The 16499-nt window shown below is 35.6% G+C and overlaps 1 protein-coding gene across 2 annotated transcripts in view; it reads left to right on the forward strand.

Annotated features, from left to right (window-relative positions):
- The window catches only part of SUGP1 (SURP and G-patch domain containing 1), a 37224-nt gene that overhangs the window by 6598 nt on the left and 14127 nt on the right, over positions 1-16499 (forward strand). For both annotated transcript variants that reach the window (XM_074306986.1, XM_074306994.1), the window contains exons 2-8: positions 3104-3275; positions 6322-6425; positions 8779-9006; positions 10226-10349; positions 10604-10707; positions 11684-11807; positions 13447-13790. In XM_074306986.1, the coding sequence (XP_074163087.1) occupies positions 3104-3275; positions 6322-6425; positions 8779-9006; positions 10226-10349; positions 10604-10707; positions 11684-11807; positions 13447-13790 (1200 nt within the window). The remainder of the gene's footprint in view (positions 1-3103; positions 3276-6321; positions 6426-8778; positions 9007-10225; positions 10350-10603; positions 10708-11683; positions 11808-13446; positions 13791-16499) is intronic.

A 16499-nucleotide genomic window follows, 5' to 3' on the forward strand; every position in this document is an offset into this window, starting at 1 on the left:
AGCTGTGTGACCCTGGGCAAGTTACTTAACTTCAATTGCTTACCAAGAAAAAAGAAAAAAAAGAAGGGGAGCTTACTTGCTTGTGGCAGAGATATGATTTTTAAGCTTGAAAACTACAACATTCTTGGATTTTGAGTAAGAAGTCTTCAAGTGATTAAGGTCATTGATCAGGGTGAAAATCCATGGGGAGTGTGACCCACCAGCTGAAGCAGAGCACCAGAATGGGAGAGGGAAGTAATTGTTTGTATGTCAGAGGATCTGATCACTTTGGCTGCAACCTCAGATTCTAAGTCAAGATCCTCTGGAAAAAGTAGTGTTGCTAGATGATAAAGGTGAAAGAAACTAAAGGCCACAAAAGGCGAGCAATTGCAGGCAATTACAACTTATCACTATTTGAGTTGCTAATTTTGTGTGACTTGTGTATGAAGTTAGAAATATCAAATGGCTATTGGCTGAAAAAAAAGAAAAGGTTCTTATCCCTAAAGTATAGGATTATTTCTTCTTTGAAGCTTTCTTTGATTTTGAACCTTCCTCAACCTGTAGTCTAATTAGGCATCCTGGAGCAGTGGAAAGAGCACTATTGAATTTGGAGCTCTAGGATCTGGAGTTGAATACCAGTTATGTGACTCTGGGGAAGTCTTATGGCCTCTTTGACCCTCACTTGTTTGGGTTATGCTAGGCCTCCACCTCTCCCCACCCCCCTTTGAATTCTTTGAAAGTGATTCTTTCTGGAGGCAGCTAAATGGTACTAGATGGTACAGTGAATAGAACATGGCCCTGAAATCAGGAAGAACTGAGTTCAAATGTGGTCTTAGATACTTACCTTAAAAAACAAAACAAAACAAAACAAAAAAAACACTTTTAACACTTATTAGTTGTCTGACCCTGGGCAAGTCATTTACTCCCAATTCCTCCCCCCCCCCAAAAAAAAAAAAAAAGTGATTCCCCCTTCATCAAATTTCTACTAGCATTTTACCCAGTCCTTTTCTTTGTATTTAATTTACCTGGGGGGGGGGGGTGTATTTTATGTTTTTCTATTAAACCAGAGGCTTTAATACTGGAATGGACCTTAGAAAACATCAATTACAAATTCTTACAAACTTTTTGAGAAGAAAGTCTATCATATTTTTATTCTCTTTGTGCCTATGATAGAGCTCAAATATTTAATAAATATTTGTTGAAGTACAATTTGAAAGAGCATATATATTTGATAGATAAATTCATAGATCTGTAACTAAATTGTAGACTTCCCTTTGGTATGGGATTCTTGTCCATATTCTTTTGCAAGGTTTATAACATGGTCCAGAGCCACACAACTGCTGCTTGCTTCTGAACTTGTGCTTTTTTGATTGAGTACATAGCATAGAGTCGTGCAAATACTTTCCCTTTCTTATTTTGCTCTGGAAATATGACTGGAATAGGGTAGTGAACAATAGAGCTGCCATTTTTCTTATACTTTACACAAATTTAGGCCCCTCCATACTAATCACTTCTTGCCTTTTACAGAGCATCATGCTGGGCTGAAATGTTCTATGTAGCACCCTCCTTATCAAACTAGACCCCTAGGGTCAGTAAATCTTATTGTCTGTCGCCCTATGTGGATTTGGGTTAGAAAAAACTCATTCTGATATTTTTCCCCTTTGGTTTTCCTCAATCAAGATTCAGTCTGGTACATTTTCTAGATCTATTTACAAGATCTGGAAAATGAAATGTTCTGTATTTCTTCCTCCTATTTGGCTTATCTCTTATCTCTAGTCTTGCAGAATGACTTCTGACTCCATTAGTTAACTTGAATCTGTTCTCTGTGGAATTACCAATGCTCTTTAAAAATTTTTTTAAATAAAATTTTACTGACTTTTTTTTTTTATATTAACACAAATTTCTCAGTTTTCCTCAATGAAAGATATCAGTTTGTATCAAAGCATATATTAAAAAAAAGGGGGGGATTTAGCAAAACTAGCCAGCACATTGAAAAAAAATTTTACATCTGTTGTGTTCCATATCTCTAGGCATTCCCCTCCAAGAAAGACTTTTCCTTCTGATATTTTTTATTATAATTTCACAGTATTCATAGTTGTTTGCTAATTGCAAGACCTGGAATCCTCTAATCACACTAATATACAGAGTCACCTTCTCTTGAATTCATGAGGCTCTTAGATACTATTTTAAAAAGTGTATTCATTTAGCCAGACTCATCTTCCTCATGCTGAGGACCATTTAGTCCAATCACCAATCATATTACCCATATGTTAAAAACAATGTTCAGTGACTCTTTGTGAGTTATTAGCCTAACATTGATGTGTTAGGTTCTTACTAGGTGCTAAGTTGGTACTTAACAATTCTCTAGCTCAGGGTTCACACCTTTAGTTCATACCTTTAAAAGGAGCAAGTTCATTGGCTGTAAGAAGTTCCCACAAGCCCTTGGGAGTACCCACAAGGCCATTCTCTGGGAGGATAAAAGGAAGCAGCATTGATCCTGGAGGACAGTCTGGATTGAGTCAAGGACAAGACTTCCCAGGAGAACTTTGATGTTAGGTTCTTACTAGGTGCTAAGTTGGTACTTAACATTGATGGTCTTCCAAAGTCTGACAATATCCTGTGTCTATATATTTTAGCCAGATTGTACTGGTTGCCATACTACTTGTCCACTTTCCTGCCTTTGCCTTTGCTTTGCTCCACTTCTCTATACCTAAAACTCCCAACTGTTACCTTAACTCCCAGTTTCATCTGCTCTGATTTTTCCACTTGTTCAGATCTTCTCTAACCTTTTCCTTTCATGAAACCTTTCTTTCCTTATCCTTGTTCTTAATGCTTTTTCTCATCTCAGTCCTCCATAATTTGCTTCTGATATACTGATCATATATCAGCTCACTGGAGCCCAAGTTCTTAACATTATTGTTGTTTCTGTACACATCATATCTTCCTACTAAGATATGGACTTTATGAGATCAATTTTTATCACTTTTTAATATATCTTTAAGTGCCTAGAAACTTCTTTAAGCAAGGAACCTTGATTTCTACTTTTTATATGCCCATCACCTATTTACTTCATATCAAGCTGTTGGATGATGATTTCTGTTGGTCTTGTGTTTTACCTCTGCAGGAAAAGCCAACAGGTGGTTTGGAATTGCACCACCAAAATCTGGAAAGATGAACATGAATATTCTCCATCAAGAGGAACTTATTGCTCAGAAGAAGCGGGAAATTGAGGCCAAAATGGAGCAACAAGCCAAGCAGAGTCATGTGGCCACTCCCCAGCCCCCACCACCAAGAGAGTGAGTATAATCCTGAGAGCTTTTGTAATATTTACAATATCTCAGGAATGTTGCATGTCATACAGAATCTCAATTAGTAATCATATTCATTCAATAGACATTTAAAATTAAGCACCAGTGCATAGAAATTCGGTGCTGAAAATCCAAAGGAAGAAAATAGATCCTGGTATCATAGAGCCTACAGCCTAACAGGGAGGAAAGATATGTACACAATCAAATATAAAGAATGGATAAAGGAGAAGACCAAGAAAGCAAGAAATTTGAGGAAGGCAAGATAGTGTCTTGATGCTTGGGAAAGGGAAGGGAGAGAGGGAGAGAAAAGAAGAAGGGAGTAGAGGGTGAGGGTGAGGATGTACTTTCTATGTAAAGCTGATAGTGCTAACCCCAAGTTACCTTGTATTCGTTTTGTAAATCGTGTACATAATATTTACACATAGAGGTACAGTTGGTCTCTGTCTTCCCTCCCTTGGCACGTAAGCTACATGAAGACAGAGACTTTTATTTTCCTAGTATTTAGTATAGTTTCTGGTACATAATAAGCATTTAATAAATGGTTATTGACTGATTAAATAGAGGCTGATGGAATAGATGGAGGAAGAGTCTTGTTCCAAGCACAAAAAATAATGTAAGTGAGGGACTGATAATAGTCTGTATTAGCTAGACTATAGATTATAAGGCATGAAGTGTAATATCATAGAATGTGAGATATCTGGAAAGATATTTCTCAATGATTTTAACTCTGGTCAAAACAGGAAATCATCAAAGAAGGTCTATCTCAAAAAAATGAGGCTGTCTTAGTCGACAATATTTACGAATAGTGTATATGTGTTTCTGTTAATCATATTACCAAAACAAACTCACCTTTAAAAAAAATTACATCAGATTTATATGTGATACCTCATCATTTAAGAAGAAAGGCCCAAATCTTGCCAAGTTAGATTTTGCTTATAATAGCAAAAGTATCCCACTAAAGAGCATCAAGAATAAATTATACTATAATTTCTAGTAATTGGGCAAAGTGGTAGATTTATAATCTGAGGCAACTTTACATAAAAGACTGTGATCCTTAGAATCAGAAAGATTCAAATCTTGCTGTTTGATCACGAGCAAATCACAACACTTCTCACTGCCTGAGCAGCGCTCTAACACTAGAAGTCCCAGATAAGTTACTGGTCTGCATTAGTAAAGGGAGCTTCCACACTAGGTTCTGTGTGCTAATTTAAATAGTTAGATTTATTAAGTGTGTTTCTGCTAAGAAAACAATAACTTCTTACAATTGCCTTTTTATTTTTCCAATTCCAATCGTAGTTTATATCTAGAGTAGGTATCAGTGGCCTATAACCATTCTTAGCTCCTGGGCCTATACCAAAACAGGTGGTACTAGCTGACTCCTGAATGAGAGTCAAATGGATGGTACGTGGTATGTGGCAAATAAGCACAATTTTGTAAGATTTGACAAATATTTTTCTTTCAGTGAAGCCTAGTTTATATATATATATATATATATATAGTTTGAATATAGAGAGTCCCTTCTAAACCCACTTTGAGAAGAGAGAGGGAAGAGAGTATGGTGTAGGGCAAAAGACATAGGGCATTGAATTAGAGTGAGAAGTTTCTAATTCAAGCCCTCGCTCTTCCACTAAGAGATTTGCTGGTGTTTTCTTCAGTTTTCTAAACCTTCATTGTCTTATTTGTGAAGTATGAAGGATTTGGATTAAAATGATCTTTTGGCTCCTTCCAGCTTCAAGACTCTCTTTCCAGGATTACACATTGGCTTTTAATAATCTGTTGTCCCAGATCTCTTCCAGTATTCACATTCTTTGTTGTCCATCATTCCTTCAAACTAGAAATCTAGTGATCTTGAAGTTGTAATTCTCATTAGGTAAAAACACTGAAGGAATCCTGTATCTGTTAGGAACAGTTAAGGAGAATGTCACTGAACTAAATGGAATCCATTTTTGGCATTTACAGGATGAAAGTTGTTATCTTTGATCTTAACATTTTATTTTCATTACTTTCCACCTCATAACCTCAGTTACCAAGGTTTATCTACCCATCTCTCCTTTGGGAGATTATGGATAGGGTCCTATACTTGTAGTTAGGAAAGACACAGTGCAGTTCCCACCCTCAGATACCTTCTAGCTGGGTGTCCTAAAACCAGTCACTTTATCTCTCAGTTCCTCAGTTTCTTCTTCTCTAAAGGGCAGAAATTGAACTCTGTGGCATCTTAGGTATCTTCTAGCTCTAAATCTGTTTATCTCTTTCTGCTTCTACCACCACCATCCTAATTCAGGCCCTCATTTTTTCTACCTAAGTTATGCAATAGCCTCTAAATTGATATGCTTCTCCCTGAACCATCCTTCACATCGCTGTCAAAGTGATGACACTTTCATATAATATAACTAGTCTTATCAGTAGGACAAAATACTAATACTTCCTTTGGCATTGAAAGGCCTTCATAGTCTAGCTTTAGTCTGTCTAAGCAGGTTGATTATACACTACTTCTTACACAGTCAAAACTCCAGACAAACTGACTTGTCCTTGCTGTTCCTTGTGTAAGATATTTAATCTTCCCGGTCATGCCTCTACACAAGCTTTCTTCCATGCTCTGGGTGCTGCCTTTCTTTACCACTACCTCTTGGAAGCTCTGGCTCCCTGAAAAGTTTCATTGAAGTATCACTCCTTTCTGATTCCCCTGTTATTAGTTCCTCTACCAAATTACTGTTTATTTGACATACACCCTGTATTTATAAGTGAACATCTTATATTCCCCTAGCTCCTTCAGGACAAGATTGTCTCACTTTTGTATTTGTATTCCTGCTGCCTAGCAGAACACTCATAGGTACAAGTTTAATGATTGTCAGTCTTTGCTTACCCAGTCTAAAAGAGAGAGAGAGAGAGAGAGAGAGAGAGAGAGTGTGTGTGTGTGTGTGTGTGTGTGTGTGTGTGTGTGTGAGAGAGAGAGAGAGAGAGAATTTTTTTTTTTTTTAAATAAAAAATAATCCTGTTTGTTATCTCATATTTATTCTTTTTGTTTTGGGCTTAGAATTGCAAGTGCACCAAATGCTGCTTCTGTCTCTAACAAGTTTGCCAATGATGGTAGCTTCCTGCAGCAGTTTCTGAAGCTGCAGAAGGAAAGATCCTGTACAGGTAAGTTCATTTCAACCCAGGAGCCTGATGGACTCTGGGAGCTTTGTTAAGTTCCTGCTATTTGGTGATTTTGGGAAGGGTTACTAAAATAAACCTGAGATTTGTTATGGATTTTAGAATTTTGCTAAATATATGAACAGATTTATAGACAGATATAATATAAATTAGAAAGGAGTAAGGCATCACGGCATAGGGCAGAGATACATAAACTTAGTGAACTCAAGACCCTTTTTCTATAATCTTAAAAACTGAAAATCCCCTAAAGAGGCTTTTCTTTAAAAATCGAGTAATTATCTATCAGTTTATCATATTAAAAATGAAAACATTTTAGTGGTTTTATGAAAATAGTTTTGACTTGTCCTGAAAGGTCTTGGAGACTCCTAGAAGTCCTTCAACTGAACTTTGTTAACCATTGTTATCGAGGACAAAAAGCTGATCTTCTTGGAGTTAGGAATAGAAAAGTATTCATGTCCAAGTCCAAGTTCAAAAGAACCACTAAAAGCTTTTGAATAGTGAAGTTACATCATTAGAGTCTCTTTAGAGACATTCATCTGGATTAGTTTCTATTATGATACAACCCAAAGTTAAAGCTATTTATTTTTAACAAACATCACTTTAAAGCCCAGCTTTTGGAAAAAGACCTTAAGTAGAAAATACTTACCACTATATTTTATTTGGAATCAAGAGGCTTGATTCATATGGCATGAATACAAATTAATGTAATATAATATTAATAATGATAGCAATAAATCATACCATATTTTATTTCATTTGATCTTCACAACACTCCTGTGAGATGGATATTATTCCAGTTTTCTACAGGAGAAAAATGAGTTTCAAAGATGGACTATCTTGCCCACAGCCATGAAATAAATTCATGTTAAAGGTACCACTTAAATATATATATTTTTTATATTATTATATATTTATATATTATATATATATTAAACATATATATATTTAATCCAGAGTTCTTATCATTATAAGTTATTATTTTTTTTTCAGAAGTTAGTGTTGTTTCAGCCTGATTCAGTAGCTAAGAGGCAGCATTGTATATTTAGTGTGTAATAGATTTGAAATCAGATAATGGGATCAAATCTTAGTTTTTCTACCTATGACCTTAAGGAATTCTTTTGCTCTCTATGCTCACAAATTTACTTATTTGAAAATTAAAGAATTGAATTAACATTCTATGGTCCTTTTCAAATCTGAAATCTTATATTTATAATTTGTTATGTTAGTTATCCATTCTATTTTCTTCCCCTTTTCCCTTTCTGATAATATTTGTCTACCTACCTATACCAGATACCTATCACAGAAATAAGGCCTAATAGCAATATTCACATTAATAATAATAACAGAGAGTAGAGAAAAAAGCAGATATTTTTCTTTTTTTTTTTTTTTTAATTAAATTTTATTTTTTAAAAGTTAGCAAACATTTATTTTCCCTTTCTCCCCAAAAAGAAAACAAAATCTTTGTAACAAATAAGCATAGTTAAGCAAAACAGATTTCCGTATTGGTCGTATCTAAAATTGTTATCTCATTCTTCATATTAATCTCTGTCAGAAAGTGAGTAGTATTCTTCATCATTGGTCTTTTGAAATTGCGGTTAATCATTGGGTTAATCAGAGCTCTTAAATCTTTCAGAAGTTTTTCATTTTTATAATTTTATTGTTATAGTTCTGGTTTTATTCATTTTACTCTGTGTCAGTTCATACAAATCTTCTCAAGTTTCTTTTAAGGTTCTTCTATGGAAGTTTTCTATAACCTTTTTCTACAAACTTTTATAGCTAAATTGTTCCTTTCACCATTTTTTACATTAAATTCCTTTACATTTACTAATGGTAACTTGTTCAACCTCCAGCCAATTCATAGACATGCATTTATTTTGCCATCACAAAAAAAGCACTTAAAAATATTTAGGCCATTAGTAGTATGGTTTCAAAGATTATACAATTAATTAGGTAAGTTTTGAGGCATAATTTCAAATAAAGTAGAATATTTTGAATTTTATTTTCTTCTTTGCACATCAAATAGGTTGTTTTGATATGAAAATAAATTCCTATTGATTGTTAATATGGTAACTTAGTTTGCCACTGGGGGAAAATAATTTAAAAGTGAAATCAGAAGTATTTAAGATAGAAGTTAAGAGGAAAAAACTTTCCATTTGAAAAGGTTGTTATTGGAATAGAAATGATAAGGTGTACACATCTTTGTGACAGTGCCTGCAGGCATAGTAATAGGCTAGATGTCTTCTCAAGGCCCTGTTCAACTCTATAATTCAGTCAGTGATTGCTGTTTTCAGTAAATGCTATTTCTTTTGTTCCTGTCATTGTTTTCTTTCCTTCTAAGATGCTTCTCCAAGTTCTGCCTGTGCTCCCTCCAATGTCTCTACCTCAAGCACTGGGAAAAAACCAATTTTGATTGGAAAGAGACCCAGCCTGGGAGTAAGCAACCCTCTCAATCAAGTAAAAAACTACTCTCATGCCAAGCAGAGCCCTGTGGCTAATCGCCTGAGTGTCTTCCAGTCTCCAGATGATGATGACGAGGAAGATTATGAGCAGTGGTTGGAAATTAAAAGTAAGTGTAGAGGTTCGCCCCACAACCCCTCAAGTTTTCTTATAAATTGACATATTCAGTAGCAAGAGAAGTGAGAATACTCAGCAAATCTAGATTTCCAATAGGGACTGTCTCTTAGGTTAATGACAAGTGTTTTGCCTTAAAGAAGGGATTCTAGTGTTGTTCTTTTCCTTGTATATTAAGATAAAAGAAACTTTATTTCATGGAAGACAACATGTTAAAGTGGGAGTAATCTTGGATTAACAGTCAGGAGACTTGAATTTCATGTGCTAGCTTTGTCACTAACTGGCCATGAGACCTTGGGCAAGTTCTTGACCCTCATCAAGCTTGTTTCTACTTCTGTAAAATATGCTTCCTTTTCTAAAGTCCTTTAGTGAGCAAACTAAATAGATTCCCATTTATTAAGTTCTCTCTTTCCCCCCACTCCATGTTGAGTAATTTAATCCACTCATCTCATGTCTCTGAATGAGTTCTGGGAATTCCACTCCTCTTGTTTTTAGGGTCTTCCATCCAGATTTGATCAAGGATTCATGTGAGCAGAGTAGTGGAAGATGTTACTCTTACTGTTCTTGCCCTGGGGGAAAATAATAATATTGGTCCTTAGTACTTTGATTTCACTAACTTGTACTGATTCTGGGCCTGCTTTGGGAAGATGCAGGAAGGGAAGTCATGACTGTCGTTTGGCTACAGGAGCTTTTTTTGTATTCTAGAGAGGGAATGCTTTGTGAGGGATGTTCCTTAGAAAGAACATGCTGTAATGTTAGACATTCTATAGTTCATTGATACTACTCTGATTTAGAGATCATCATTTAAATTTACTAGGAAGGTGAAAGTTATTAGATTCCAGTTTAATCACATTACAAGTTCCATGCATACTCCTTCCTTCCTACTATAAGCAACAAAAATTTCTTGTTGAAGGCCATATTGAGGGTATGTTAGTATCTGTTTTGTATACTCACTTTCTGTCAGTGACCCAAATGGGTTTAGCTTTTTCCCTTCCCGAACATTTCATGAGATTGTTCAGGCTTACATCCCTTCCCCTAGCAGTCAGTCACTGGTAATTTTGTACATCATACTAGGTTTACCGCCCCCATTTCATCCCTCTTCTTCCCTCCCTCCCCCATCCCATTCTTGTCTGTTGTTGTGGTTCTTAGAAATAATGTGCCTGTTGACTGTTGGGTGTATGAATTGAACCCCAGTACTGACAGCCTGCTTAAAGTTTTACCCCCAGAGGATGCGGAGACCCGGAAAGTGGTAGAGAAATTGGCCAGGTTTGTGGCAGAAGGAGGCCCTGAATTAGAAAAGGTTGCTATGGAAGACTACAAGGATAACCCTGCATTTTCGTAAGTATAAGTATGCTTAGTTTATTATTTAATCATCTCATTAACTGCTAGTGTTAAGGTATGGTGTGTGTAACTTGATAAAATTTTCATTGAAAAAGCTGTTAAACTCCACCAGCAGCTCCAGGTGTGATGTCTCTCAGAGATTATATTACCTTAAGATGCCTATTTTTGTCTTTAGAAATGTAACCATCTAAAGCTTTAGAATTAAACTGTAGGGTAACATATTCTGTGACTTTTTCTGACCATCCTTCTAGATTTTTGCATGATAAGAACAGCAGAGAATTCCTGTACTACAGAAAGAAAGTGGCAGAGATGAAAAAGGAAAACCAGAATGCCCAGACACCATCTTCTCAGAAAGGTAGGGGAGGGTGCTGCCAAATCCCAATACAGAGGGTCAGAAATGCTTTCCCTTGTATTGGATCTGAATGGGCCACAGCAAGGGCAGCAGCCTGCAGAGTTAGATTGGGGCATCACCATGCAGGCCAGTTAAAAAGAGCAGCAGCTTCATTCTTTCCCAAGTAGCAGAAGCTTAGCTATGAATACGAAAGGAGTTTTAAGGTTAAGATGCCTATTTTCACTGTACACTGAAGCTCAGAGGTGCCATCTCTTTCTCAGAATATAAATGTGGGAGGAATTGAAATGAATTTTTAAGATTTCACTATAGTAAATTTCAAATGAAAGATGAAAAAGTAGTCATCATATTTTAAATGGAGTAATATCCCAACTGAATGTTAAACTATTTGTAGGGCAATGGGGGAAAAATCAATGGTTGAGCAGAAAAAGTTCTTTTAAGAGTTCCATAAAGAGCCAGTTGCTCTTTATTTTTCTTATTCCTTCCCCTTATTCCTTCTACTCAGAATAGGACTCCTTTAGCGACCTTCTTCAACAGGTAAGAATGAGAAGCAGATCTAACCAAAATTCCCTGGAGAAGCCACACACAGGGACAAACCTATATTTCTTTCTAATTCCATGATCCTGGGCCTAGCATAAACAAGCCCCATAAAAGGTATCTTAAAACAGTGGCATATCTCACCAAAATTCCATCATGTCCTGAAAGTAGGATATAAACCTGGATTGCAAAAGAGAAAGGCCATGTCCCATTTCAAAGACGATATATGGTTTAAATTCTTGACCAGGGGTCATTCAGAGCAGTCAGACTAGTAAGCACCACAATTTGTTCCCAGTAAAGTAACCTGATTACCGTTTGCCTGTTTTTCTTTGTATCATTCCCCCCCAATAAACCCCTCCTCTTGCCCTTGGGGTTCTTAGAACATATTAGGCTTTTGACTGTTGGGTGTGGTGAGTTGAACCCAGTACTGACAGCCTGCTTAAAGTTTCACCCCCAGAGGATGAAGAGACCAAGACTTTTGCTGAGAAGCTGGCCAGGTTTATAGCTGATGGGGGTCCAGAAGTGGAAACAATTGCCTTGCAGAACAACAGGGAAAACCATGCATTCAGGTAAGATGAGCATGATTGAAATTAACATTTATGGGAAGAAAGCCCTCAGGATTCAATTGACTGTAATGCTGATGTATACTGTGTGCAGAAGTGCTGTTTTTGCTTGAGGATATAAATAGATAACTGGGTTTAATGAAGTTGGCCTTCCACGAGGCCCTCCCCCTTTCTCTCCCCCCACCCCCCCAATATGCCACTGTATAACATATGGAATTTCTGATCTTGATATAATAATAATATAATAAAGCTATTCACACTTATTAAGTGCTGTTGTGGTTACAAGGCAATTTTCTTTGTAGCAGCATGCTATCTTTGTAGGTAGTATGATTATTTTTATCCCCATTTTGGATATGAACAAACTGAAACCCAAAAATTTTTCTGACTTTCCTGTGATCATATAGTGCTAGAAACAGGATTAAAACCCAGGTTTCAACTGCAAAATGAGTTTCTTTTTTCCTCACAAAATTCTGCTGATCATCTCCTGGGATGATATTTATTCAAGCTATATTTCCCAAGTAGTTCAAGGTAGAAATTAACTGTTTTGTTTTTGTTTGTTTTTTTTTCAATATTGTTCTTGGATCTATGTTCTTTGTTGAGGCTAATGTATAAAAAATTGCCCTTGTATAATGTTCTGATGCATGTCCGTTATTATTTATATAGGCATAGCTCATGTAATCTTGTTCTGACTTTATATCAAGAAGTAGTGTGTTAGGACATGAATTAAAATTTTACCTCAGATACTTACTACCTGAGTGACCTGACTAGGTCATTTAATCTCTTTCAGCTTCAGCTTACTGATCTTCAAATAGGAACAATAAATTCCTATACCTCTGACCTCACAGGGTTGTGAAGATTAAATGAAACAATTTGTGTACAATACTTGGCAAATAAAGTGTTATATTGTTAGAATTATAGCCCCAGCTCCTAGGAAACCTGCGTTTGAGAACTTAAAATGACCCAGTAATCTGAAACCCCCTTTTACTCACCAAAAAGACCCTTGTCTCCTATGCTATGTAAAAATTAGCAGCAGAAATCTCATGCAAGACTTCTGTCTCCCTGCTTCTGTCATTGATGTATCCCCTTAACAAACAGTTGCAAATATGTCAGAAGAAGCAGACTAACCTGTTTGTTGGTTTCTGTCAACCCTATAAAAAGCCCTAGGTCCTAGGACTAATCCTGTGTGGCCAGTCAACTTAATAAATTAATAATAAATAATTAAATATTGATAACAAATTAATAAAATCAATTGAAACTTGAATTTTTCTTCTGTATTTTGAATGGTATTTTAAAGAAAAATGACCATGTTTCAAGTTTTGTAATATGCTAATTTCCTTTAAAACTTTGGAGGGAATATAATTCATGTCTGCATGGCCCTTACTGTTTGCAAAACTCTTTCCCTTCACACCTTTAAGAGATGGTTTTAATGAGCTACTTTGGCCAAAGACAAGTTATCTCTGTTTGTCTGTTCTTTAGTTCTGAATCTTCCTAAACTTAGTTTGGTCTTCAGAAAATAGATATACAAGTTTTCACTGGATCTGTGTATTATAAGCCTTTCCAAGTTGGTAGCACTTAGTCAGGTTCAAGTAAACTTGATTCCATATTGTTTGGTCTTAGTTAGAAACATTTGTATCCAATTTTATAGGTTTTTATATGAGCCAAATAGCAAAGGATATAAATACTACCGACAGAAACTGGAGGAGTTCCGGAAAGCCAAGGCGAGCTCCGTAGGTACAAGCCCCACACCTGATCCTGGTCTGAAACGGAAGACACCTCCAGAAGCCTCTTCTTCCTCTTCATCTATGTCCCCTTCGTCCTCCTCCACCACCACCACCATTTCCACCACTCTAGCTCCTGGCAAGGCAGTGGCTGCAACTACAACCAAGAAGAAAAGGAAGAGTAGATGGGGACCAGAAGAGGAGAAGGTTGAACTGCCTCCTCCTGAAATGGTCCAGCAGGATGTGGATGCTTCCCCTTCCCCTCTATCAGGTAGTAACTGTTGCCTATTTTGAAAAACTCCATTTAATTTCCTTCTACCAACTCTACACTATAGTCAGGTTCAAATTAGGTTAATTAGACTTTTTTTTTTTTTAACCACAAGAAGACCTATAAACGGGCATACCACATATTTGTCTCCTGTCCTGCTCAGCAGTCCTAAATTCAGCCTCTTACATAGCTTTCCTTGTGTGCTGATGTAGATAAAACTACTTTTATCTTATGATTTGGGAATGGAATGTGTCATTTCTTAGGTTATCTAGAAAACCTGCTGTGTATTATTAGGGTATTTTTCCTGAGCAACCATTGAAGGATGCTTTCCTCTAGGATCTGAGGTGGTCAAAAGAAGCACCTGTCAAAATATGAGCTCAGCTGTTCTAGATCTTTATCATTTCTCTGATCAAATCTTTGATCTTTCCTTTATTTAGGAAAGTCACATTTAGCAAGATGCATCAAAAAAGACAGCATACAGACATTGTTGCAGTTTTTCATCCTAGGGCTTAGCATTTGGTTTGCCTCCCTCAAATGAAAAACTGTGTAAAGACTGAGCCAGTTATTTTAATTCAGTACTTCAGTGCCCAGAATGTGATACATTGGATTATTTACTGAGATTTTGAATCAATGATAGAGGGGGAGGAAAATAATGCTAGGTTCCACATTGTAAGGGGAAATCCAACAACAGAACTTAGGGAGAACCAAGATAAGGAGATCAGTGAAAAAAACATAATTTGAGAACAAGTTGAAGCAGCAGGGATGTTTACTTTGGAAAGGGAAGAGTTGGGGATGTGATTTTTTTTTTTTTTTTTTTTTTTTTTTTTTTTAACTTTAAAAATCTATTACACTGGGAATTGAATGTAAACTGTTATTTTTACCTTCTGAATCCAATTCTTCCTGTGCAACAAAAAATTCGGTTCTACACACATATATTGTATCTAAATTATACTGTAATATATTTAACATATATAAGACTGCTTGCCATCTGGGGGAGGGGGTTGGGGGAGGAAGGGAAAAAATCTGAATAGAAGTAAGTGCAAGGGATAATGTTGTAAAAAATTACCCATGCATATGTATTGTCAAAAAATGTTATAATTATAAAATTAAAAAAAAAAAAAAAAAAAAAAAAAAAACTTTAAAAATCTATTTTCAAACATCTGGTTCCCACTCAAACTGACAGGATTAGTATGAAAAAAAGCCTTTGTGAGTCTTAAAGAATATACAAATAATTTGTTTTTACTCCTTATTTGAAAATTTTGTCTTAAGAATTTTAATCTTGAAAGCATTCTATCCCTTGTCAACTGACCTGCCCTCTTGAATCTTAGGCCATACAATCCTACCTATTCTTTCTCAGATGTCTTTGAAATCTCTTTTCCCATAATTTGTGTTATAAAGGTAAATTAAGGATTTAGCTGCTTATTGACTTCACTAGCATGATATTTGCTTTGTTTTGGAGGTGAAGGAAGTAGAGGGGGCATGTAAGGGGAAAATATGATTAAGTTTTTTGTCAAAACAAGTCATAATTGAACTGTCATAGCTCCTACCTTTCTGCTTCAACAACTTCTCTGAAGTTCATTGGAAAGAATGAGTTTTTGAGTCTAATGACCAAATTTAGTATTCTGACTGCCATTTATTACTGTGTGACTTTGGTTCCTAAGTCATGTCTCTGAATTTCAGTTACTTCGCCTGTTAAATGAAGAAATTGGACTAGATGACCTTTATGGTACTTTCCAGCTTCATAGTTAGGATCCTGTGAGCTTGTTTAGTGCTTTAAGTTATGGGGCTTATTTTAACATTATTTAAAAAAAAATTTTTTTTTTTAACTAGTATTTATGTGGTGCATTAAGGGCTTGCAAAGTGTTATTAAAAAAATACATGTAAAAACTTATTTTAAAAATTTACATAATTAAACAAATCAAGTTCTTGTTGGCTATTTCTTGTAAATTTTTGTCTCATTCTTATAATTTCAGGAGTTTATCATTTTCAGCTATCAGTCCTATGAAATAGTCTTTCAGAGTTGTTCTTTTTATAGTGTTATATTATAAATGCACAGCATCAATTCATATATTTGTCCAGGTTTCTCTAAAATTGTACTTTTTGTCATTTATTACAGCACAGTTTTAATCCATTACATTTATATGCCATGATTTATTCAGTCTTTAGATGAATACTCTCTTAGTTCCAGTGCTTAGTACAATACTGGGCACATAATAGCTGCTTAATATAAGTTCCTATATGTTCTTAGTTCATTGTTCCTATTTTTTCAGTATTTGTCTTTTTTTCCTCAGCTTTGGCAATCTGATGGGTATGAGATTTAAATTTCAGAGTTGCTTTAATTTGCAATTTTCTAGTTATTAATAATTTGGAACACTTTTTTTTTTTCTCATGATCTTAGCTATTTTCAGTGTCTTCTTTTAAGAACTGATTTTTCATATCCTTTGACAATTTGTCAACTAGAGAATAGACCACAATGCTATTGCTCCTGAAGTTTCTTCTTAAAATCTAAGAATATTAGAACACAATCCCAATTCCCCTCCTTCTTTTATCTGTATCCTGCTCCTGCCTTTTCCTTATCTTCTGCTCACCAAAACAGTTTGGAGTACAGAATTTTGATATTTCACCAGTTGTCAGCATAATTTGGGTTTGAAAATTCTGTTCCTCCAACTCTAGGAATCAAAGATTCTATGATTATGCTATGAAGAATGATAC

This window comes from Sminthopsis crassicaudata, chromosome 1 (genome assembly GCF_048593235.1).
Source record: "Sminthopsis crassicaudata isolate SCR6 chromosome 1, ASM4859323v1, whole genome shotgun sequence".
Classification (NCBI taxonomy): Eukaryota; Metazoa; Chordata; class Mammalia; order Dasyuromorphia; family Dasyuridae; genus Sminthopsis; species Sminthopsis crassicaudata.